Here is a 26057-nt window from a genome sequence, read left to right on the forward strand (position 1 = left end):
ACGTAATTTAATCTGCAACATCTATGTAGCGTATAATGAATTATTAAGGCAAAACCGCCGACGACAACCGTAAACCCAGTCTAACGAGAATATAATTTGCCATTAAGGAGGGTCAATCTTACCCTCACGACGCGGATAAATAGATTGAAAAGAAAAACGAGCGGTTGCTATTTCGTGTTGCGGTTAATATCTTTCTCCTTGCTCATTAACTATCCTCAGTCGAGGAACAAAGAAACTAGCAATTTTCACATCAACTTCGACCAGATACTATTCCGCGAACTGCACGTTAACGAATGCCTGAAACACACTGAACGCCAGAAGATAGAAAAGAAAAGACAGTTTATTTATTCCATAGAAAATTAGATAAGCATAAACGTTTCACGTTCCTGGTAATCTGCAACGCTCAACAAATATTCGAGAGTCAGTTGCGAAAAATGTATTACGAAAATGAACCACCAGGGACGAGATTTATGGTCATCAGATGCAACACTATTGCCAGAACGCTGATCTACAATGTACACAGTAATGTGTTAATTACGCAAACACAGAGTATGTGTGGCTGTTGTAACACTGAATTAAGTCGCAATGAAATGACTGTTTTATTCTTTCTTTGCCACTTCTTCGTGACGAGTATACTCGTCAGGAACAGCCAACTGGTTAGTAGCATAGATGCGTGTGTACGAAATATTGTACATGTAAACGTGCCTTATTTACGATTACGTGAATTGTATTAATTTCGCGAATGCTTCAGGCTGCAGACTGGAGTTTTATTGGAAAAATGCTCGGCTATTTCACACGCATCATAGCTAGAACTTTATCAGAGGTCATAAAACATGCTGATGGTACAATTATCAGTCGTATGTCCGGCAGTTTTCCGCGATGTTAGGCGAAATATCGATAGCAATAGGACGCGATTTCGACTCTTTCGTTACTACGGCTGATTATGGTCGTTTGTCACGAAACGATCTACTACTGCTTCGCATACAACGTTCATATTTTTTGAGATGCTTGCCACAAGAAATATGAATGCTTCTTCCCAATACACGGCGACCCAGAATCTGCATGTAAGTTCGTCAGACCGCAACGCTATACATCGTTCCATAAATCAACTCTTACGACTGCGCCAAAACTCATTGCCTCGTACAACAGAAGTTGCTGCTCAAACAGCTAACAATTTACTTGCTGCACGAGTTCTACGATTTCGCGCAATTCCAGTTGTTTCCTTTATCATAGTCCTGCAAAGTCCATCAATCACACCGGTATATTATTACAAAGGCTGAGTATAAATATTTCGTTGAGTCGGTGAATGTCGAAAAAGGGATAGAAAAAGAAAACGAGAAGGCAAGTGCCTGCTTTTATTAAATTTTCACCGGTGACCCACTTTTTATTGCATTTTTTGGAATAATTAAAACAAAGATAAATTTCATGGACTGAAAAATGTTCAGACACGCGAGTGACTTGGATAACATCGTCCAGGTCAAGTGTGAAAACATAATACAACAAATTTGGAAAAGTTGAACGTTATCGCGAAATATACTTCGATCTGTCGCGGTTTCCAGCGCGAAATAATACAAAGCGCGCGCGTTTCCAACGATCAAATTTCACCAGTTTGTTCTATGAGTAGAAATAAAAAAAAGAATGTTATATAATCGTAGAGCTGCAAACGGTTGTAAAAATATTGTAACGAAAAGTGATAGAAATGAAATTCAGAAAGCAAACATTCCGCCAATGGCGGGTTTTTCAAAAAATGTATCGATTATTTCGGTAAACTTTGCGTCTCGGTTCCAACAAAGCAAATTGCAACGTTAAAAATTGCCACTACTACGGTTCGCTAATAATTTATTTATTACTCTACTTTGCTATCATTAAATTAAATTACTTGCTAATTAATTTAACTAGTAATGGATTTTTTAATTTGGATCAATGGAATTTAACTAGTAGTGGATAGTAAAGTATCCAGCGATGCAACGTTAAAGTAGGCAAAATTAAAGTAGCAAATAAACAGAAGTAACAAAGCCGCGAATCAACAACAACTGGATCGTCGATCGCAACGACGCGTACCGCGAGCTCATCGGACACGAGAAATCCGACACGCGTCGACGATCTGCTGGAGCTGGCGCGCGAGGAGCAGACAGGAAGCAAGTGGCCGAGAAGTTCTCGGTGGAGAGCCATCAGGATCGCCGTACAATATCCGACGAGCCACCGAGCAACGGTAAACACCGTAATGCAGCACTCGAGCTTGGCAGCCGCCTTTCGAGGAAGCTGAACGTTCCCGCCAGCCCCTTAACGAACTGTTCTCTTCCCCTTAATTTTATCACGCCGCCTCTCTCCATCTGCGGTGGATTTGTTTGCTCGCGAAGGAACGGCCAAGAGAAGATAAGAACCCGGGAATTATGAGGAGATCGCTGCTCGGCCGCTGGCCCACGGAAGAGCATCCTCCAGAGCAGCCTAATTACGAGCAACGAACCTCGTAGCTACCCCGTAAGAAGAAACCACCGTGGATGGCGTTAGAAGGTGCTGCTACGGTGTGGCAGGAGTGCGTCGAGGAGATCTCGCTCTCACGCTGTTCGCTTTTAACGGAAAGAGACTGCGAAAAAGAAAAAGGAATGGGATAACCGGCGGATAACGACTATCGACGCCTTCCCTTCAGCTCGTAATGGACTACTCGACGTTGCGCTCCGCGAGAAGAGCCTCTTGTCTAAATGCTAAACTTTATGGGGGCCGTCACAGTTTCCCTCGGTTGCCCCGGGCTTCTTCTTTGCTCAGCATGACGATAGTCGAGAGAAACGACAGCTCCAACGATCTTACGCGACGGATTTTCCGAGACCTTGTGCCTTTTTCTTCTTTCTTTGATTGGACGATCCAGACTTTTTTCTCCTTCTGCAAATTGGCATGAAAAGCAGCCACAAGACAGTAATCTCGTATGGGGCATTTTGGGGGACTCGGTACGTGGTCGTGAAGTGCCCTTTTCACGCGAGGCTTTGCCAGAGTTACGACAGTTGGGAGGAGAAGTAGCGCCGATGCGACGATCTTGTCTGGAAGCTTTTGGATTTTCTATGGAGTTTTGGAAAATTTGCGTCGATTGGGATACAAGGCGGAGCAACCACTCTACGTGCCACATTTTGCACTTGATGTGGTAGTTTGGAAAATTATCTTGATTGCGATGAAGGATAGTGGTTGAGTATCGATTCTATGTGGAAGATTTTGCATTCTGTAGGCAGTTTTCGAGCTGGAAGTTTGAAAGGATTAAATTTCATTTGGCTATGGCGTCTCGTGGATTTGCGACGAATTAAACGATAACGCAATGGAATATTTAGAATTTGAATCTCGACGTCGATGAAGATATCGAAGCGTTGAAACAGAATGGAACAACGTGAAATTAAAGAACGTGTTTTATCGCGTAGAAAACACTAAACACAGCACACCCCTGGGAGGGGGTTAGCGAGGTAGAAACATTAAACGAGGGAATTTTTCGTTCAGTTTCACCTGTAAATTGATATAAATTGAAGACACGTACCTCGATTTCCTGCGTTGATCAATCTATCGGCCCAGAAAAATAATTATTTCGCTGACATTGAATTATAAAAATTAATTACCGCGCCTGTCAGCGAACACGAAAGGGACAATAGACGCAAATACATGTGATTCATCAGTGACATATTAAATCTTTAGGAAAAGACGAACAAAAAATAATACAAATTGTCCGTCAGATTGAATCCATTTGTCAAAACGAACGTAACTAATTTAGTTAATAGCTCGTTCCAAAAGATTCGGAATTTCTAGCGTTTCGTTCTAGTCGCTTTGTCACTACGTCATGAGGTTACTGTCTTTCTGTTTATAGAAAACGATAATCATTTCATAAAATAGAAACCTAACCCGTACGAATTTAGTAGATAAACGAGAGAAGATTTTGAAATTCAACAATGAATTTTTCTTTTACAAAAATTCCCCTTTTATTCGGTTTCGACGTTAGGCTCGCGTTCTTCGACGACTCTGCGTTTCATAGTCTACAAAATTTGATAAATTCGTCGCCTATTTTCGAGAAACGTATCTGCGAACCTAGCGAGTCACTGAGAACGAAAAAATCGAAGAAATTGGTCTCGCCACGTTTTCCTCGCGATTTTCCCATTTACTGCACGATAGTTGCGAGTTAATTCATCATCGGCGGAGCAAATTATTACAATAGAACCCCGAGAAGAAGCAAATCGGTACGAAGAATACGCGAAATTGCTTAAAATTCGAAACTCTTGCTTGGACCTTGCCGATTCTACGCTCGCCTTAAGAATATCCTGCGAGTGTACCACACAGAATTTCGTTTCCTGTTCGCGTTGGATTCTGAGAATTACCGTACGAAATCCAGACCGGATTGATTGGCTTAATTAAAAAGTTTTACGCTGGTTTCGCCACGAGCCAGGATTTTCCTCTGGCTCTAAGCCGATATTACTCACCACACTCGCCGCTAACCTTCGACGCGATTAACCCCGTTGTTTAATTCCTCTGCGCGTGGAAAACAGTTACCGCGAAACGGCAAGGACCCTGTGCACACGCCGAACAACGTTGTTTCGTTGTTCCACTGAATTTGCAAAATCCGCAGCTGTAGATGTTCGTTTCAAGAACTGGCTATCTTGCGGACATTTTTCAAGCTCTTGAAAATTCATCGAATGTTACGAATCACACGAACCTAGTGTAATATCGTAAAGTAATTTGAATTAGACATCGGTCGAAATTAGAAAAAACCGTGTACGTCGTCCTTCTGTGGTTCGTTTACATTTAAGAGCGCCTATGTGACTAAAGTCACCTAGTTTTTACAGAGATATGAGAAAAACAACAAACAACGTTAGAGCAGGAGGACGGTTTCGTGTTTCAAGGAGGGACGACAGAGAGGTCAGAGTATGCGAGTTGAAAAGTGAGTGTGTTGCGAGAGTCAGAGTTGATAGAGACGTCGGAGAGTAGAGTTGAGAGAATTGATCGAGTTGTCAGAGTTGCTAGAGAGAGAGAGAGAGAGAGAGAGAGAGAGAGAGAGAGAGAGAGAGAGTGTGTTAGATTCGTTGTGACGAGAGTTGCCAAATAACTGTAAAGTTATTTGATATAGATACGAGTATGGCATTTAGTTTCAGTTAAACAAACATCGTTTTCTGTCCAATTTATATTTGTATATTTAATTCACTATTAATAAATTGTAAGTAATCGGGAAAAATGTATATCTTAATTTCCACGATACTACACTAGTTAGACTGAGTCGTCGATTAAGCTGCGATCTACGCATGCCACTTAATAAACAAATAGAATTATCTACGACTTAACGAAACGATCGAATATTTAACTAATCGAATAGCACGAAACTGGAAAGATCTATTTACAAATGCAGATCATTTTATCTTCGCTTTGATAAATTTAAATTATTAAGGTAAAATTATATTACGCGTAACGAATGGGAAAATCTTCGACGAATTAATCGAATAAAATTACAATCGGGCAAAGCATCGACAAAACTATCTGTCTAAATCGTATAAATTCGAGTTTAATTAAAAACCGAAAGGGAAATCTGCATACAGATTGATAATCTTGTCAATTTATTTATTGATCGCGCAGTTTGAAAAATTGTACAGAAGGACCGTGGAATTTTCTATGGTTGGGAAACCTATTTTGTAAAATATTCTCATTCAACGACAAGTTGTTACTCGAATCGGGCGCGCTCTTACAACGCTGTATTCGTTCGCGACGACCAACCAAATGAATGACAATTCCGCTTCGTATTATCGTGGAAAAGTTACACAGGAAAGTTGTTATGAAAGTCGCCGCTGGAAAAGCTGGCGGGAGCACGCGAACGTCAGTGAGAGAATATCGAAGTTTATTTTAGAGGCCAATCGAAATTCGTTGGTAGCCGAGCAACACCACGCAAGTCGACTGTTCCAGGGTCGCACAGCTTTCAAGCTGCCTCACAATTAAAACTTACACGTGCCACAATCAGCGCGCGGCACGGAAGCAACCCTTGTCTCGAAACTTGGCAATATTATAGCCGTACAGACGACCGATCTTCCAAGTGGAAGTTCAGTGCGAGATAAGCGCAATCAACGAGCCCGTTCCTTTCGTAATTGCACGCTAGTGTAATGAGGTCGATGTTCGAGCAATTCCTAAGATTTCAACTTTCTCCGTGACAAGATAAGAAAAGTTTCGTAAACCTATTTAGAAATTTACGTCGCTTACTTTCTTTCATTTTCGTCCATTTGTTCCATTTTTCTTTTTTCTACAGTTGCACTGTCGATTATCCAAAGTATAATACGCAAGTGTAATGTCAGAAATCGTAGAAACTTGGCGTTGAGTGTCCTTTGGTCGCTTGTCTCCAAGCGATCGAGATCTTCTCGCTAATCATCGACGATGGAAACTCATCCGGCGCGGTGGTTAGCGAGAAATTGGATGAAATGGTCGAACGGGAAATGGAATTGCCGCGGCTCTTTGTCGTTCTACTAAATTGCTGCAAATTGTTACCATTTTTTATTTCTGTTTGTCGCGGAATGTATCGTCGAAATGAAAATGGCCGGCGGAGTGCAGGGGCGTCGTTAAATCGGCAAAATTACACGGGACAGAGGCCGTTCAGAATGATTTTACACGGCGGTCGTGCCATTTTAAATACTCTGCAATTTGTATAAAATCTCGATTTCTCGCTAGCAGCCGACTTTCGTTCGAAAGAGAACAAAATTTTCCCTGCAATCTCGTCCATTTCGTTTTAACGCGTAGTTTTCAACCGTAAGAACAGCGACGCCCTCTTTCCTTTTTTTCTCTCTTTCTTCATTATCTTTCGTATCATTCGAAAATCCGATTACAAGCAACTGGTCGATGATTATTTGTCCGACCATTTTCACGCCAAGTTGTTTCATTGGATGTACGTAACTTGGAATACTAATCACGTGGCAGATTCACGAGATATTCGTAAAGAGTAACAGAGTGATTAATATAGAGCAATTGTCGCGAAAAGATAAGAAGAACATACAGAATACAATTATTTCGTCCGAGGCTTAGTTTTTGAGAAAATCAAGTTCGAGGATTTATCAAATAGACTCGAACGTGGCCAATTCCAAGCTAAATAGGAGAAAATAAATCGCTGGAATTTTATTCTACGTATGAATATAAATCAAAGATATAAAATACAATTTTCTACCAATAAAACTTGCAGCTTTGGCCAAAACTTGGGGTCCGATAAACAGACTGCAGGACTCCTGTACACTTTGACAAGTATCAGTCATTTTCACTGCTATTGGTATAAGTAGCCTTGATACAAATTATTTTCAGTTTGAATACATAAAAAACAAAATATAATTCATTATATTATTCTTCCAGTTATCGTTGCAAAAGTCATTACATTGCAACACGAAGTAGGAATTTGAAAATAAAATTGTAAAAGCAGTCGATTTGACTGTTGTGGCATTTCTAGCGTTAGTATCTAGCGATTTAGCGATCGATCCGAGATTTTCGTGATAACTGATATCGTCATATCGAAGGATACGCGGTAAAAATTTGAAAAACGAGTGGCAAGTTGTAGAAAACGAGGAAACTAGATAATTGGGGTCCGATAAACAGAGTGCAGGACTCCTGTACACTTTGACAAGTATCAGTCATTTTCACTGCTATTGGTATAAGTAGCCTTGATACAAATTATTTTCAGTTTGAATACATAAAAAACAAAATATAATTCATTATATTATTCTTCCAGTTATCATTGCAAAAGTCATTACGTTGCAACACGAAGTAAGAATTTGAAAATAAAATTGTAAAACCAATCAATTTGACTGGTGTGGTAGTTCTAGCGTTAATCTCATCGAACCTGCTGTTCCAACAGATCTTACCGTCTCCCTATCGTGGAAAATCGCGAAAAGTATCGTCGCTTTCGCAATATCTCTGCCAAGTCTTATAAACAAAATGCGCCAGGAGCGCGTAAAAACTAAAGAAATGAAAAAGCTACGACACCGTAACTCGTGTTATAACGCTGATATCCATAAAGGGGAAGGAGTTCTCGATGAACTCGTTCGACTGTTCGTTTTATCTAAACAACCGCGCGAAGGAGCATAAGCGGACGAGAGGCTGGAACGATAATGGCGGTTATTAAAGCGCGATTTTGCAGGGATACGTTGGCGTTCGAATAATTTTATTAAAGTTCACCGATCAATAGCAATGGCGGGACGATTCGCGCGCTGGAACGAACCGCTGGAAAATTGCGATGCAAAAGTCGTCGAGGTCCTCCGCGAGCCGTATTTTACGATGCCGTTAGAAAGCGGCGATTCTCGAGTTTTTTTACGCGGTTTTTATGCGACCGCGGTTCGCCGACGTTGCCTCGACGGAAGAACACGGGGGAAAAAACAAGTCTGCGAGAATTTTTCCCGAGCTTTGCTCGTATTAAGCTCGTTTACAAAAGCTGGTCTCGCCGCTGCTTCGGCCGCCCTCTAACCGAAGAAAGCCGCTTTGTATACAACCGTCTTGACACGCGATTCAATTTCCAGACCGCTGGAAAAATGTCGCCTGCGAGACTGTCTGCTTATTTTACGTTTTTCCAAAGTTGGCGGAAATTCGCAGATCACGTGGTTAAAAATTGCGTTATTTTCGTCGCTACGTTTGCTGGCGCGCTATTTTTATTTCCGCCAGTGATTTACATGGATAAGGATAATTCCTCGCGATTTTCTTTATGCGCAAAACGTTTTTGAGTTTCAAATTTCGCGCTCACAGCGATTCCTCGGCTCGTACATCGTTTTTGTGATATTAACTTCCGACATTAGGCTGTTTCAGATCGCATTTCTCAGCGTTTCGACGTATGAAATTTCTGTGACAATAGAAAATTGCAGTCAATTATCGTTTAAACGACACGTGGCCTAGTTTCACTGGTTTTAACGTACATTTAATTACGGTAACATTAAATTAAAAAGTAATTTACTGGTCGATCAAATTTCTGATAAATCCTTCGCTTATTCTTCGGTTCCTCACATATTCCATTTTCTGCATCCTCATACGCGTTCGTCTGCCAGCTAAAGACATCAGCGAATGGCTAAGTTGTAAATTGCAAATTATAGGATTTTCCGCCTTTATTATTAAAATTATTATTGCTAAATGAACGTGTAAAATGTACACTGTTATCGCATATTACGTACGGAAATTCGTTGGCATCAAATTTTCCTGCTCGTACGTACCGTTGCGGATGGTCGAAAAGAGCGCAGTTATGACAAAAGGGACAAAATAACAGCAGCTACGTTTCTCATTTTTTAATTCCCACATTTCGTTATTATTCTACGTCTATTTTTTATACGAAACAATATTATCTTTATTTCAAAGCCAATCTTCCTTCCCTCGCGGACCTCGCTGTATATTTTCTTCTTTCGATATCGATATTTTCTTCTCACCGACTGTTTAAAATTGCCACGCTACTCGTAATTCTGGAAAATCAACCGGCACGAGAATCGACAGCAATCAATTTCAATTTCATCGAATGTCCAACGTGGCCGTATTTTCAATAAACTTTTCCACCCTTCACCTTCCACGCTGTACCAGATAAGAGTCGACCGTGATCCGTTATTGCGTATACCGTTTCAGGCAAACGTCAGCTTTCACGTGTCACGTTAGCTTTCGGGAAATCTTGCTCGACAAGTAAATCGCGTTAATCAATTTCCTAGCGACTACGTTTGACGTTTCTCCGCCAACTTTTTCCGCCGTCCGCAGCGCAAGACGTGCCGCTGCTATACACGTGTCCCGCTATCGTTCGGTTGTGCGGAAAGTCAGCGGCCAGGCGCAAGGAAAGTCGAAAGTTTTCCTCGTAAAATCAGCATTCGAGTGTTGTATTCTATTTTTATTTTTAACGATATCTTGCCGCCGGATGACGCTTCTCTGTTTCTCTTAACGATAAACGCGTTCGAGTCTTTGTAGACGTCAGCGTGGTCAGCTTCGTGGAATCGAAGAGCTTTGGAAAAATGAAAACAGAGGATATTTGGAATTTATCACATGACGTGGAATATCCAAAATGAAATATTCTTTCGTTTAACATTATTACCAGGCTGTGGATATTTGTGGATTTTCGCGAAATTAAAAGCTGCACAAATACACGCGAAGCATGTAACGCGCGGCAATATCCGAAACAGGGAATTTCCTGCGATATTTTCATATTTGTTTTATCGACGGACTACCTTTATATTCGAAAATACAGGAAGATGGTAAAAATCCGCGGTCCAATTATTTCATTAAAAATCCATTGGCATCTCTTTCATAAATAAAACTGCGTTCGTTGTGCCTTTTTCCCTCCTCTTCAAATTTCCCTCCGCGAACCTATTCAAATCCGCGTTCCACTTACGCACCGATAGATACTTTTCCGTTGTGACCGACAGAGTTCACCTCTGACCTTTTCGCCGAGCTTTCGCCGTAAGAGCCGTTTAACGAAAGAAATATCAGCGACGAGTGGAATTAATCGCGTTAAGCAATTTTCCAGACTGCGGAGGCGTCGCCGCGGCATCGCAACTCCGATTCCGTAGGTGGACTGCTGAATACGAATTAGCGAACTCGAATAGAAACTGCGCTATCCGATGGAAAACAGGCGGAATGGAGAAAAGCGAGAGGAGAGCCGAGAACGTATGGCTTTGCGGACCAAGTAAATTACAGCGTTGGGCTTGCAGCGTGCAGCAGTTTACTTGTTTCATTAATTCTCCCTCTTTCCGCCTCGTGCTTCGTGTTGCTGTTTTCCTTGCTTCCTCTTTTTTCCTTCTCCCCGCTGGTTTCCTTATTAGTTACGCTTTTCCCTTATTACCCTGTCACCCTTTTACGGGCTTCGTCTTTGTCTCGTCTTAACGATCCTTCCTTTCCACTTTTCCTTCCCGAGTCTCCCGTAGCCTGCTCGTACTTCTTTCGAGCGTCTGCCTTTCCCTCTTCAATTTTACTTTTGTTCGTCGAGCAGGAAATTTCGTTCAGGCTGTTTGCAATTTGCTAAACTTAAGGCTAACGAGGCTATGAGTAACTGTAAGGGTTGCAGAAGTATATTCCAGGTTTGTGCAAGTTTGTGTTTCAAGTATATGGAGAAAGTAATAGCACGTGGCGATCAAACGAGTATTTTATAATTTCCAATGGAATTTGACGTGTTTTATCGACCTCAAGCTTCGTGTAATTTCTGGTAAATTTATTATCGATGGTCTGTACGCTAATTGGTTTCTTTGTCGTAGAAAAGTTGCTGCCAAGTTTTCGTACAAACGTGATAACTATGCTGAGATTATTTAGAGTCCAATTTTATATAACACCATGTCACGATTAGATGTGAGATGATCGTGAAATCATTCAAGAGAATTAAATGGCAATTTTTGTGAACCTAAGCAATTGGGAATGTAAAAATGTAAAGTCTAATTTTATATAACGCCATGTCACGATTAGATGTGAAATGATCGTGAAATCATTCAAGAGAATTAAATGGCAATTTTTGTGAACCTAAGCAATTGGGAATGTAAAAATGTAAAGTCTAATTTTATATAACGCCATGTCACGATTAGATGTGAAATGATCGTGAAATCATTCAAGAGAATTAAATTTTTATGAATTTTTATGAACGTAAACAATTGGAAATGTAAATGTGTAAACTGTAATGCACACAATTGGGCCTGCAACGAGATAAATTTTCAACATTTTTGCTTTTTAATCCTCTTAACAATCCCCGTTTAACATACACCGCTCATAATTCTCGTGCCTGGAACCTCGAGTTTCCTTCAGTTTCGCTCATCCGCGTCATCCATTGCTCCCCATTTCGCGTCACTCATTTTCACGCCTCCGCGACACTCATGCACACCCTTCCACCATTTCTATCCATCTCTTATTTATCTCCATTTTCCATTTCATTCGCCCGTTTCCATCTACCATCGGTCTCGGCCATCTCGTCCCCCTTTCCATTTCTCTTTTCGCTTCCACTTTCACGTTCCAGCCTTTCGTTTGCCGTCCTGTCGTCAGCTACCCATCTCTTTCCCCGGCGGCTTGTTTTTCAGCTCTGCCAATTTCCAAGTCGCCTCTTTCCATTTTCCATTATTTACCTCCGCCTCCTAATTCTTTCATCCTCAAATAAACCTGTCATTCTCTAATTTCCCAACGTTCTAAATCTTGCGTCGCGCTCACTACGCTTTCTAATCTTCTCATTCGCCAGCTCTGTTACTCTCTCGCTTTAGCGTTCACTGTCTTGTTTGGTCTCTAGATCTCTTTGACAACGTAGATTTATTTGATTTTCAATTTGGATAATTTATCCAGTTGGCTTATGAATAATTGCCACGTTTCCACACAAATTATCTATAGGCAGAGTTCAGTGTAGTGGTATCGACACTTTTTCGCGAATATCCTGGAAATTAAGTCCAGTCTTTGTAGGAAAAAATGATTGAAAATGTCAATTTCTGCAACATACAGAGAAATCATGAAGATCGTAGCGAGCTTTCCTACAGTTTCAGCAAAGTTGCTAAATTTATGCGGCATATTATGACGTTCAGCATTTTCCACTCCTTCGATAACTTCAGCCCAAACTGTGTCAGATTCCGCCTGTATGTCTTGGCAGCCGTCGTTCTCATATTTTCTTTCATCTTGCCCAAGTATCTGGTCCGCTGTGCGGTTTTTCATACTTTGGTTGACGCGAGGAATAGCGCGACCATGTTCGGTAATCGCAGCGCGCTTCCACACGCGGCTACGGTGAACGCGTCGCTGGCCAGAAAATATTCGCGAGCTCGGGCGAGACGAAATCTCTCGACAGCGTTTTCTCTTCGTGGCGCGATTATGCTCGCGGCCCGGCATTATTTGTTGCGCCTGGAAACGACCGACGGGGAAAATACGCCGGAACCCGGCCACCAGATTGTGTAGGAACATGTGTACGTAGATGGGAACGCGGATGAAGCCACGACGAGACGAAGAATTGCAGAGAAGAATGTTGGACGCTGCACGTTCTTCGCACACTTGGCACCCGTGTTCTTAATCTTCCTGAGGTATCTGCGCCACATTCTTTCAAATTCTAGGTCGTTTCTCTTGAATTGTATAAAATATCGTTGTTGATCACCTTCCAAGTTTTCTCTGCTATTTCTATCCGCTGGTTCGTAACTTTAACCCTTTACGCTCTTACGTCGAGTGTCACTCACCAGACATCAGTTTTTATCTCAGCAGCTCCTTCGACAAAGGATAACTCTGTCTATAAGTTGCGCGTCTGTGGCAGTGTATGCGTCAGTATTGCTTGTTCATTTTCTGTTTCTAAACGAAAATTGGACAGGCGTAACGTGCATATGCAACATTGTGAGAAACGTTTGTTATAATTCAGTTAAAAGAGAATATCATCGATGTATCGTTTTTTTGTGAAACGCGAAGAAAAACAAGATTGCATCCTGGAAATTGTATGAAGGAATATCATACACTTAAAAATTAGGAAATACGACAATACTGTGAATAAGACTGGTATTTGAGTGAATTTCTTTCTTCCATTATTTATTTCGATTGTTTTATTTTTTAGTTCAAGTAAATTTCAAATAAAAGCGCGAAATTGAAATAAAATTCGCAGTGTAACGGGTGAATATTTTTCGTGTTTGCTCGCGCCTTTCTTATTTCCCCTGCCGTTACAAACTCGATGTTTCAGCCCAGTCGAAGAGGAAGACACAGTTTTAAACAAATCTGTACAACTAGTTTTTAAGGATTTTGAAGATTTCATATTCTGCCGAGAAAAGAAGTTCGAGTGCCTGCTAAAACGCCAATGTGTGTTCCTTTTGTCTCTCATTTTTGTCGAGTTGCTGTTAAGTAACGTCAAAATTAGGCTTCGAAGAGAACAGTAAGAATCTTAGAGCAGCCAGCATCTTGAAGAAATCAAGTACAAATATGTACAATTAATACAAATCAAAGTCACGGATAATTAACTACAATTAACAATTGCACTAGCTTTGAACAGATCGGAAGATCTTTAATTTCAGGTGTACAATTAAATCTACAATTCTGCGAATGCTTGTCCTTGTCTCTTCTTTTTGTCGACTAGTTAACAGCAATGAGGAAATTAGGCTTCGAAGAGAACAGCAAGAATCTTAGGCAGCCAGCATCTTGAAGAAATTTAGTGCAAATATGTACAATTCATACAAATCAAATTTCAAAAACAATTCTACGTCACGAATAGTTAATTACAATTAACAATTACACCAACTTCGAACAGATCGGAAGAACTTCACTCAACGTCATCTTTAATCTCAGCTGTACAATTAAATCTACAATTTTACGAATGCTTGTCTCTTATCTCTTCTTTTTGTCGACTAGTTAACAGCAATGAGGAAATTAGGCTTCGAAGAGAACAGTAAGAATCTTAGAGCAGCCAGCATCTTGAAGAAATCAAGTACAAGTATGTGCAATTAATACAAATCAAAGTCACGGATAATTAACTACAATTAACAATTGCACGAGCCTGAAACAGATGGGAAGATCTTTAATTTCAGGTGTACAATTAAATCTACAATTCTGCGAATGCTTGTCTCGTATCTCTTCTTTTTGTCGAGTAGTTAACAGCAATGCCAAAGAAGGACAAGCGTTAGATATAAGTAAAGGCAATATAAGAGATGTAATCTGGAAGTCGTCCAAAGCCGAAAGGCATGGACTAATATTAAATAAATAAAATAGTTAACAGCAATGAGGAAATTAGGCTTGGAAGAAAACAGTAAGAATCTGAGAACAGCCAACATCTTGGAAGAAATCAAGTACAAATATGTAGAATTAATAGAAATCAAATTTCAAAAACAACTCTACGCCACGAATAGTTAATTACAATTAACAATTACACCAACTTCGAACAGATCGGAAGAACTTCACTCAACGTCATCTTTAATCTCAGCTGTACAATTAAATCTACAATTTTACGAATGCTTGTCTCTTATCTCTTCTTTTTGTCGACTAGTTAACAGCAATGAGGAAATTAGGCTTCGAAGAGAACATCAAGAATCTCAGGCAGCCAGCATCTTGAAGAAATCAAGTACAAGTATGTACAATTAATACAAATCAAAGTCACGGATAATTAACTACAATTAACAATTGCACGAGCCTCAAACAGATCGGAAGATCTTTAATTTCAGGTGTACAATTAAATCTACAATTCTGCGAATGCTTGTCTCGTATCTCTTCTTTTTGTCGAGTAGTTAACAGCAATGCCAAAGAAGGACAAGCGTTAGATATAAGTAAAGGCAATATAAGAGATGCAATCTGGAAGTCGTCCAAAGCCGAAAGGCATGGACTAATATTAAATAAATAAAATAGTTAACAGTAATGAGGAAATTAGGCTTCGAAGAAAACAGTAAGAATCTGAGAACAGCCAACATCTTGGAAGAAATCAAGTACAAATATGTAGAATTAATAGAAATCAAATTTCAAAAACAATTCTACGTCACGAATAGTTAATTACAATTAACAATTACACCAACTTCGAACAGATCGGAAGAACTTCACTCAACGTCATCTTTAATCTCAGCTGTACAATTAAATCTACAATTTTACGAATGCTTGTCTCTTATCTCTTCTTTTTGTCGACTAGTTAACAGCAATGAGGAAATTAGGCTTCGAAGAGAACAGCAAGAATCTCAGGCAGCCAGCATCTTGAAGAAATCAAGTACAAGTATGTGCAATTAATACAAATCAAAGTCACGGATAATTAACTACAATTAACAATTGCACGAGCTTCGAGCAAATCGGAAGAACTTCACGCCACTCAACGTCGTCCTCGATCTCAGCTGTACAATTAAATCTACAAATCTGCAGAAGTTCATTTAAGCTTCTTCACGCGCATAATAGCGAACGAACATGTACTTAGTCGTCATACCGAATCTGGTAGATCGAAAGAATGATCGACAGGTGCCATAGAATAATCGCAATTTTTCACCGAAACTTGCCACGCCAAAGTAGCGTTAAAACGTGTTCGGAACATTTAACTGTGAAAAATGACGGTGATTCGGAACGAACGTGATCGAGCCGGTTCGATGGTTCACGAACACCAGCATTTCCCCTCGCTTTCATTATTTCAACTACGAATTCCGTATTGGTAAATACGGGACATCGTGCGCGTATTTTCATCTCATTTAATTCTTCCAAATCATTAATACGCCGCGAAACGGCCAAGGGATTAACGCCGTAACCGGATTTCACGGTTTTAACGATGCCGATGTCGGTTCGCCGTGGAAAAGCGGTCGATTGGTGCTCATTACGCAATAAAGTTGCCACGCCGCGCTCGCAAAATGATCTATTCCCATGACTGGTCTTTCTCGGCTCGCCTGAAATCCACTTGCGCGCCTCCTGCCCCACCGCCTAAGCGTTCCATCGCTGGTTTCTTCTCGAGAGCCTTCGTAGATCATGTCGCGCGAAAATAAATGATTTCCCCGTTTTTAACGAGATCGTAAATTACGGCGATGCTCCGAGTGTCTGAAAAGCGGCTCGCGAAATCTTGCCAAGAAAAAAAAAGAAAGAAAAAGAGGGAAGAAAAAAGGAAAGAAGAAGACCGGCGGGAAAAGCATGGCTCGAAGGGGAAAAGTCCATCGCTGTGGTCCATCGCTGCGACCTGTTCGAGTTAAAGTTAATGAAAGCATCGAAGAGGTTGGGCAAAAGTGTAGCATAAAGTGGAAACGGTTTGAAAGATCGTTTTGTCAAATAACGTTCACCAATTTGCGACGTCTGCGAAAACTACGCTCGTCATAACGCAGAATATTGCCATTTCTTCGTCAAACGCAGAGATACGCGTGGCTGTTGTAATACAAAATTAAATTGTGACGAAACTATATTGTTTTATTTTCTGTTACGTACGACGGCTGATAGAGAGAATTTGCAGTAAGTTTGCGCGCGGAATAGTCTGTCGTCCTTTCATTAGACGTATTCCTTTTTATGGAAAGTCGGGAATGACACGAGTTGGAAAATCGTCGGCCGTTATTTTTACATTCGCCGGTGAATTCCTCGGCGACTGCAAGTTGAGCGAAGCAGTGAAGCGCAGGCGAAGCACGTCAGTCACGGCTCTTTTCCATTTCCTTCGAAACGACCGATGCTTTGAGCGTTTCTTTCGCGTCGAAGCATCGCGACGCGGTTATTCGAGGTACTCGGTGACTGAAAATCGTTGAAGCACAACCGGCAGTCCTCGGCTTTGTGAATCGTTTTTAAGGAAATTAATTTACGAATTCGCACGTTACTTTATGTCTGTGATTTATCCCCTTGGAAGCAGGTGTCTCGCAACCGGAGTAGCAACGCTCGTTGGTAAAGAAAAAAAGAAAAAGAAGAGAGAAGCTGAGGGGAAATGATTAAAAATGTTAAATCGTTGGATAATTGAAAGAGTGAATGGAACAAGAAGGAATTTCTAACGTAATTGTAGACGTTGTTTGCACGGAATTGCAGCTCGTGATACTTTTACAACTGTAAATGATTATCGATCCGTTTAAAACGCCACTCTCATTACATTAATCACGTTTTGTATTTTTAAACTAACTTTCTAAATGTTCGAGAAATATCGCTGAAGAGCTTCGCTGCAACGAAATTTTAATCGTAGCGAAATTTAATTAGCGACAAAGCCGCACCAAGGAGACATTTTTCCTCGAAAGGCAAAGACTTTCGTCAAACACTGAATAAATTCTCGCAAAGTTTCGCTACTAATTAACAATTCTTTGATTCTGAAACGCGTGTTTGCTTTATAGATTTGTCCTTGTTAAACAGCGCTTTGCAAACTTTCTTTCCTCGTTTCATCACGATGGAACAGGAATAGCATAACACAACAATACTTGAAAAATGGCTGATAAAGTGACAGTCGAAAATGTTAAAAGTTGCGGCGAAAAGAACAGAACTGAATTAAATGCGACTTGTTTAAACAACCACGTCGAGATCTTAGATTTGGAAAGCCATTAGCGTGACAAATGATGGAAGAAATGGGATTTTTCAAAAATGTACCTGGCAAATCTTTTTCGACGCTTCCACTTGTCCGGTTCTCGCGCCAAAAAATGAGAATTCCAATTCACTTTTCTTCTATTTTCTCTCGTATTTCTCAACCAGTTTCCCAGATAACTGGCACGTATTTACTTCCTGGTGGCTGATACGATTTTTCTCTTTCTGAAGAGATTTCGAATCGACGAGAAGAAAGGCGCGCGATTAACGAAATACTCGAAACACGTTAACATTAACGTTTGAGAACAAACTATATTTTAGAACAAAAGTGGACAAGTCGTAAACATAGCGGATTTTTCTTCCCAAAGGTCAGATTGGGCAAATGGAAAAATTGTTACGGACGTGTTGCTTGATTGAAACTTGAAAGAGCAGAACTTTTGTCACAGGATTTTTGCAACACAGTGTTCGATTCGAATCGCCAGCTTCTACTTAAAAAGCGAATTTACCTGGCAATTTGACAGGCAAATCGTAAGCATCGAAAGGATCTGTTGGCGAATATTTCATATCTCGATCGGTCTTTTGTCCCCACGTTGCCTTCTGGGCCATTTGCTCGCCTGTTTTCCACTTCTGGCCAAACACGGTTCAACGGCAAACCGATTTACATTTTGATTTAATTTATTCCATCGTAAACTCATAGCGCTCGGCCGACGTGCACGTGTGTACAAACCGGGTCGCTCGGCCGTCACACGAGCGTGTGGCATCCGCGCTTTTTGCGGTGAAATTAAAAACGTTTAGCCGCTCGAAATTGAAAGCTTCCGTGCCACAGGTTCGCAAGAATACACACGCCAGCTTCGTGTATACTTTTGTCCAAGTAAAATAGCCGATGAACTAATAAAATGAATTTCGATAAAATCATTCCAGTCGCCTTACTGAAAATCCATGTTCTTTTTCCAATCCTCTGCTCCTCACTTACGTACAGTTTGTCGCGTATACTATAAACATTTACTACTTACGAGATATATTTTATTATTATTTATTATTGCTTAGTTTTCGGCTTTCGAGAGAAAGTTTGTCGCTGGTAATTGGAATTGTTTCAATTTTAAAAATTATTTATTGTATTCACATGTGACTAAGTCAGCAGCGAATTAAGCAGTTGGCTGTGTTTCACGAGTATACTTTTTGCCACACGTTTTGGGAACACGCTTTTCAAATAGATCGCAACAGCTAACCGTTTAACGAACGAATCAATTAATTATCGATATGAAATTACGCATAAAAAATAATACAAGTCCGATAAACAATTGGTTTGAACGGCGAATAAAATAAAAATTGCCTAGTTAAAAATAGCTTATTATTTGTTATTCGATAAAAATATGTTGTTTGCACAGTGCGTGAATGTTTCTGGGAGGAATGTAACTTTTGAGAAAATTTCGTGCAATTCTTCCACGTCAAATGAACGTCGTGTTTTGTCATGTTAATACGTGCAAATGTGTAAATTTAATTTTCACGAATTACAAATGCGCGGTGCACTAAATTAACCATTATGACGTCACATTGTACGCTTCTAACGCAACTGTACGAAATTCGTTATCATTTCCATTTACGCGTAGCCTGACGTATAATGTCTGTCACGTACAATTAATTTCTGTTAATTAACGTTGTTATCGAAAAATATTATATATCATAAATTTGAATATTTGTACGTTTGATCATCGCAGTAGCGTACCGAGTTATTTACATTCGACGAACATAGTTCCCTTTGATAACAGATGGAACAGAGGAATTTGTTAAAATTCGTACAACAGCGGCAGGAAAATGTAATCTTCTTGTTTTACCGGATAAAAGAATCTCGGTGTATATCTGGGCCTTTTATTTTTTGACGAACGAGTTTCGCCGATTAAATTGTTTGCCACGCTACGCGAGTTTTCCTACATTTTCTATTTCTACGTAAAAAATAAAAGGAAACAGCACGGCTGGTGAAACAAGAAAAATTAACTATTTTCAACCATTTGCAAATTTTTCTTATTTTCTTATTTTCTCACAGATCTTAGACTAAATTGTACAATTAACAGATACAATTAACCAATCGATAGTAGATTCTACAAGTAGAATCGTCTTGGAAGATTTATAACACAATGTACAAGTAGAATTATCATAAATCAACAAACAGTAGAATTATTAAAAATATTAAAATACAATGAATAATACTTATACAAGCAAAACTATTCTAAATCAATCGGTAGTAGATTCTACAAGTAGAATCGTTTTAGATGATTAATAATACAATATACAAGTAGAATTATCACAAATCAACGAACAGTAGAATTATTAAAAACATTAAAAATCAACGAATTATGGTTATACAAACAAAACTATTATAAATCAATCGGTAGTAGATTCTACAAGTAGAATCGTTTTAGATGATTAATAATACAATATACAAGTAGAATTATCACAAATCAACGAACAGTAGAATTATTAAAAATATTAAAAATCAACGAATTATGGTTATACAAACAAAAGTATTATAAATCAATCGGTAGTAGATTCTACAAGTAGAATCGTTTTAGAAGATTAATAATACAATATACAAGTAGAATTATCATAAATCAACGAACAGTAGAATTATTCAAAATATTAAAAATCAACGAATTATGGTTATACAAACAAAAGTATTATAAATCAATCGGTAGTAGATTCTACAAGTAGAATCGTTTTAGAAGATTAATAATACAATATACAAGTAGAATTATCATAAATCAACGAACAGTAGAATTATTCAAAATATTAAAAATCAACGAATTATGGTTATACAAACAAAAGTATTATAAATCAATCGGTAGTAGATTCTACAAGTAGAATCGTTTTAGAAGATTAATAATACAATATACAAGTAGAATTATCATAAATCAACGAACAGTAGAATTATTCAAAATATTAAAAATCAACGAATTATGGTTATACAAGCAAAACTATTATAAATCAATCAATGGTAGACTACACAAGTAGAATTGTTACAAAAGCAACGTCACGATTACGTGATATTATTTTCCAACTGTTTGAAAACGATGATGAAAATGACGATTACAGCTGTCTCGAGTTTCGACCAAATTACAGAATCGCCAAAACTAATCATTTTATTTATATTAAATTATTACAAATTAAGATTACAAATTGCAGCATTTTAATTCTACGTATCGTTTTATTTTTCCACTGTTTCATCGGACTATCTTCGTCGTCCATTTTCCAACAACACTGGAAACGTGCACCTCGTGTGATTTAAGAGTGTCAAGTCCACTGGTAGACCACCGGCAAGCGGAAGAATAAGAAGGAAACGACGAAAGAAGAAACCTTTCAGCCTCGATGGTCTGAGGGAAAAAAGCAATTTCGAAAGTAGATCTTGGGCAAAGCAATTCGAAAGCACGAGATACCGACACCTTCGCTACCTTTTTCGACATCTTTAGCTCAACCCGCCGTGAAAAATTAATAACGTGGTATTATTGGACACGGTCAGGGTCGAGTGTTCCAAGGAAACTCTATCGATCAGGTTTTAATAAATGACAAGCATTTTTAGGAAAATTCACGCCACGTTATTTCGCCCGGATCCTACGATTCTTCATCCTCCGTAAAAATCCACTGCACTTACGTTTCGTATTTTATCGAGCTGAAATTGTTCCCTGAATTTGCATCTTCCTCCTCTTCGTTTCGGCCAAGTTCCCATGGATATGCTTGTATAATTGCAAAGTTTGCAAAGTTTCAAACATAGTAAAATAATTTGCATTATGTTGAGGAAAGGAAGAATTTTTCCAAATCCGACAGATATGAAAATTTGTCGCTCTTTCGTCCATAAATCTATGTATTCGTGATAGTGATTTTCGTTTTCAATTAGCCAGTTAGGCTCGGTGGTACAGTCACATAAATCTCGCCTTTGCAAGTTTGCAAAGCTGGACGTAACAGCTGATCAACTTGGAATTGAAAAATATTTCCCTGTAGAAACGTCTTCAAATTTGTCCGCATCAGGTAGCTTCTTTTTCTAATTGCGTAACTTTTTCGACATTTTGTTAGCAGAAAGAAAACTAAAATCGTATAGAAACAAGAGAAGAAAGAATAAGGAACGAAAGGGAGAAGAGAATCGTAAGAGTACGTCGCGCAGATATTCAAAGCAGCTTGGAAAAAACACCAACACCACGAATAGCCTAACATTTTAAAGGATTCGATCTCCTCTTCTCTATACGATTTCCATCGTACTTTTGTCGTTCCAAGTGTCAAAGGATGGCGCATGAGAAACTTTTTCGTGCCTTCGAGAAATCGCGACTATTTTTAACAGGATTCCGCTCGTCCATCTCCTTATGTCCGCGGGCTGCGACCTCTTATCCTTCGACTTGTGCCACCCCCTAGGGATACAACGAGAGAAGTCGAGACGTTCCTTCGATCCTTCCTATCCTTTCCTCGTCAACTTCTTATTTCCTGCCACGTGGCTTCTATTCTGCTAACGCGCGACAATTCCGTCTTTCCCCGTGCAACGTAACATCGTCCAGAAATTCCAATCTAAAGTTTAACTGCTAGAAATTTCTCTTTGCGAGTCAGATCTGGCTGAGAAATTATCAGCAAGTTGCTAACGTTTTTTTTTAGCAACAGATGCAGTCCGCGGGTGTTTAGCGTATATTTGGTCGGATTGCAAGGATACGGTCGAGTCGAAATGAATTTCTCGCGGTTCCAAGTGTCCAGGGAACGTAGGTTGGCTTGTGCTGTGAAGTAGACGAAGCAACGCGTATGTCGGTTTATGCAATTCCTGTGATATTGTTATAAATAATTTGCAACAGGATGCGGCCTAGTAACACGCACAAGCGGGCACGAGGCGACTCCTTGTGAAAAAATAAGAAAATGTGGGACCAAATTTTGTGTGGGACCACTCAAGATTTTTGGGAAAATCGAGACTGAAAATTTGTCAAGTATACTTTCGATTATTCAGTCGCGTCTGGTCCAGCTGGACAAATTGTAAAGTACAAATTAAATAATAATAAAAAAAATATTATTGAACTCGCAAAATTAACGCTTAAGCCACGTCTGACTGCGATAATCTAAGTTAGATTCGAGTTGAGTCGCTTGGTCTCAGTGCCACTTGATGATCAAATTATGTTTCATAACACATACCTCTACATACGACGTTCTTCTGGCAAATATTTGAAATTTATCTTGGAGGAAGTATACGTACGAAGTTGCTCTCGAAAATATTCCAAATTCATCTTTGAAGAATCGTGGTCGAGTTCTCGTGCACAAAGTTGCTAAAGCATTTCGAACCTGCTAATTCTAATTTGTCTAGTGCCGTTTCTTTTGTCCGTAGGCGAAGTATATCTATGTCGTTGGAGATGTGTGAAGCAGCAAGCGAAATACAATAAAGATATTGTTTCGTCAGAGTTCGTGATACGAATGCAACGTTTGAATCGCGAATTCAGACTCCGTTGCAGTTTCGTGGCCAGCGAACCGTGCATTTTCTCCGACTAATCTGATCATTTCGTCACTATCAGCGTCCATTGTACATCGTCGAATATTATCACGAAAACTACTGTATATAGCAGAGAATTTCAAAGGCTATCGATATTTGATATAAACGCTCGCTGAGTGTTCGCCAAGCATTGTCTTCTACCCTAACTTTTGTCAAGTTGACAGTGACGCTGAATTATATTAAATTCGTAAAGTACACGCACAATCGTCGTATCATCCTCGTTCGTGGACGATTCGACTAATTGTACAGGACGATTCATTTTTCTAATAGTTTAACGATATTTCAGATCAAAATGTACAATTAGGTTGGCAACTTAATGATAATAATACTAGGATATTGTTAAATTATATTAGTGTAATCGTAGGGACAAATAATAATAAATAATTTAGTACAATATAATCAAATATTGAAGTATAATATTGTTAAAGCGTTTAAACAGATGATATTCCACGGAAGATTCAAAAGATGGCAAGAGACATGACAATATTGCGTTGGCAACTTAATGATAATAATATTAGGATATTGTTAAACTATATTAGTGTAGTATAGTATAAACTATTATAATCCAAGTTACAGTAGCACGCCAAAAGAATTTACTTATAATTCTCAATGAGAATTGATTGTAAATAGTCTACCAAATAAAAAAATAAAAATAAAAGGCAACTAAGTGATTGCGGATTTTGTCAATACCATCCAATGACAAAAGCCGCAATCACTTAGTTGCCAACCCAATATATACATTTTTATAAAATTATATTTTTTTATATATTTTTATACTTTATAGTTATTTATATTTATACTACTTAATTACATATTCTATACAATTATTATAAAAATGAATCCTGCTGTGTAATAAATAAATAAATAAGTAAATTTGTACAAGTGCAGCTATTAACTATCACAATTAAATATAACTAGCAATTATTACAATTAAATACTGCCAATGTAAAAGTTGAATCTCTCGTATGTTTCGTTCGTTGCTACCACAGCCACATACACCGGGTGTCCAAATATTTATGCACACGATACTGTATATACCATCCACCACTTACGTGTGTGTATATATATATATATAACTTATGTTATCTAGGGACACGATGGTCATTTCGTTTCCTGATCGAACGAGGGAAATCTTGTTAAGGAAAGGGATCAAGGATCGCGTTTAGGGTTATTGCTCGAAGGAAACCGAACGATTTAATGGGCTCGTCCAGGTTCTCTGATCCGACTGCAGGTACGAGGTATTGTCTTTATCGACGTTTTCAGTGAAAATATGTCAAACCGATATTTCGAACGACGGGCAGCCGATGCTTTTAACTGTCGATTAATTTTGAAATTTATGTCAAGACACTGGAGGTTGCGATCGATCGCCAGCTTTTATTTGGCGCTCCCACTCGTCTTCCGCATCTATGATTACCGATTTCCGCGTCCCGACGGTTAAGCAAATAGAAAAAATACCTAAATTTCATTAGCTTATGGGTTTCTTCATTTGCTAAACGCAGCGAAGTAATGAAAAACCTGGCACTCAGATTGTATAGAAAATGTACTATACATTTGTATTATCTCTACCCTGCACGTTATTATTTGCTACTACAAATTACATAGCAGAGAACGTACATGGATTTTAGTTTGATGGAAATGATATTTCTTCAATTCTGAATTAATAGGGATATCAATTATCAAGTTTCACGTGAACGTTTATCACATGTTCGTAGCACAGATTGCTTCAAGTTTTCGTTCAAGTTCGGATCAGCGAGGAAAAGTGGTTTCTATAATCGACTTTCTATATGGCCACTTATTCATATAATAGCAACCTTCGCACACAGTCCGCACACAAATTAAGAAAAAAAAAAAAAAAAGAAAAGAAAAGAGAAAAAGGAAGGAAACGAATAAGAGCAGGCCGTTGCTCTCCGTACTTAAGAGAAAGCGCGAATGAATCAATATCCAATAAATCGGCAGACGACTAGCTACTCACCCTGCAGAAGCTGGTGATGGAGGATATCTGAAACAGAAAGCAGAAAGGAACGATCAATCGTTGGAATACCAAGCGAAATAGCACAGCGATAAATAATTGGATATCCAACTTCGAGATCGGATCATCGTACCGAATATTCCCACACACTGGAAGCCTCTTTTTGATTATGGCTAGTCCAATGACTTGATAATATCATAAATATGATACAATGTAGGAATAATAGTGTTTAACGCTAGAGAACTACCACACCAGTCAAACCGACTGGTTTTACAATTATATTTTCAAATTCCGACTTTTGCAACGATAAATGAAAGAATAATATAATGAATTATATTTTGTTTTTTATGTATTCAAACTGAAAATAATTTGTATCAAGGCTACTTATACCAATAGCAGTGAAAATGACTGATACTTGTCAAAGTGTACAGGAGTCCTGCACTCTGTTTATCGGACCCCAATTATCTAGTTTCCTCGTTTTCTACAACTTGCCACTCGTTTTTCAAATTTTTACCGCGTATCCTTCGATATGACGATATCAGTTATCACGAAAATCTCGGATCGATCGCTAAATCGCTAGATACTAACGCTAGAAATGCCACAACAGTCAAATCGACTGCTTTTACAATTTTATTTTCAAATTCCTGCTTCGTGTTGCAATGTAATGACTTTTGCAACGATAACTGGAAGAATAATATAATGAATTATATTTTGTTTTTTATGTATTCAAACTGA

General features: G+C 39.0%; 1 protein-coding gene across 5 annotated transcripts in view; it reads right to left on the minus strand.

Annotated features, from left to right (window-relative positions):
• Positions 1–26057, minus strand: part of LOC117211790 (neurexin-3-like) — a 295832-nt gene that overhangs the window by 247246 nt on the left and 22529 nt on the right. For all 5 annotated transcript variants that reach the window (XM_033456011.1, XM_033456008.1, XM_033456010.1 and 2 more), the window contains exon 2: positions 25326–25352. In XM_033456011.1, the coding sequence (XP_033311902.1) occupies positions 25326–25352 (27 nt within the window). The remainder of the gene's footprint in view (positions 1–25325; positions 25353–26057) is intronic.

Source organism: Bombus bifarius, unplaced genomic scaffold (genome assembly GCF_011952205.1).
Source record: "Bombus bifarius isolate JDL3187 unplaced genomic scaffold, Bbif_JDL3187 scf7180000008244, whole genome shotgun sequence".
In the NCBI taxonomy this organism is placed as follows: Eukaryota; Metazoa; Arthropoda; class Insecta; order Hymenoptera; family Apidae; genus Bombus; species Bombus bifarius.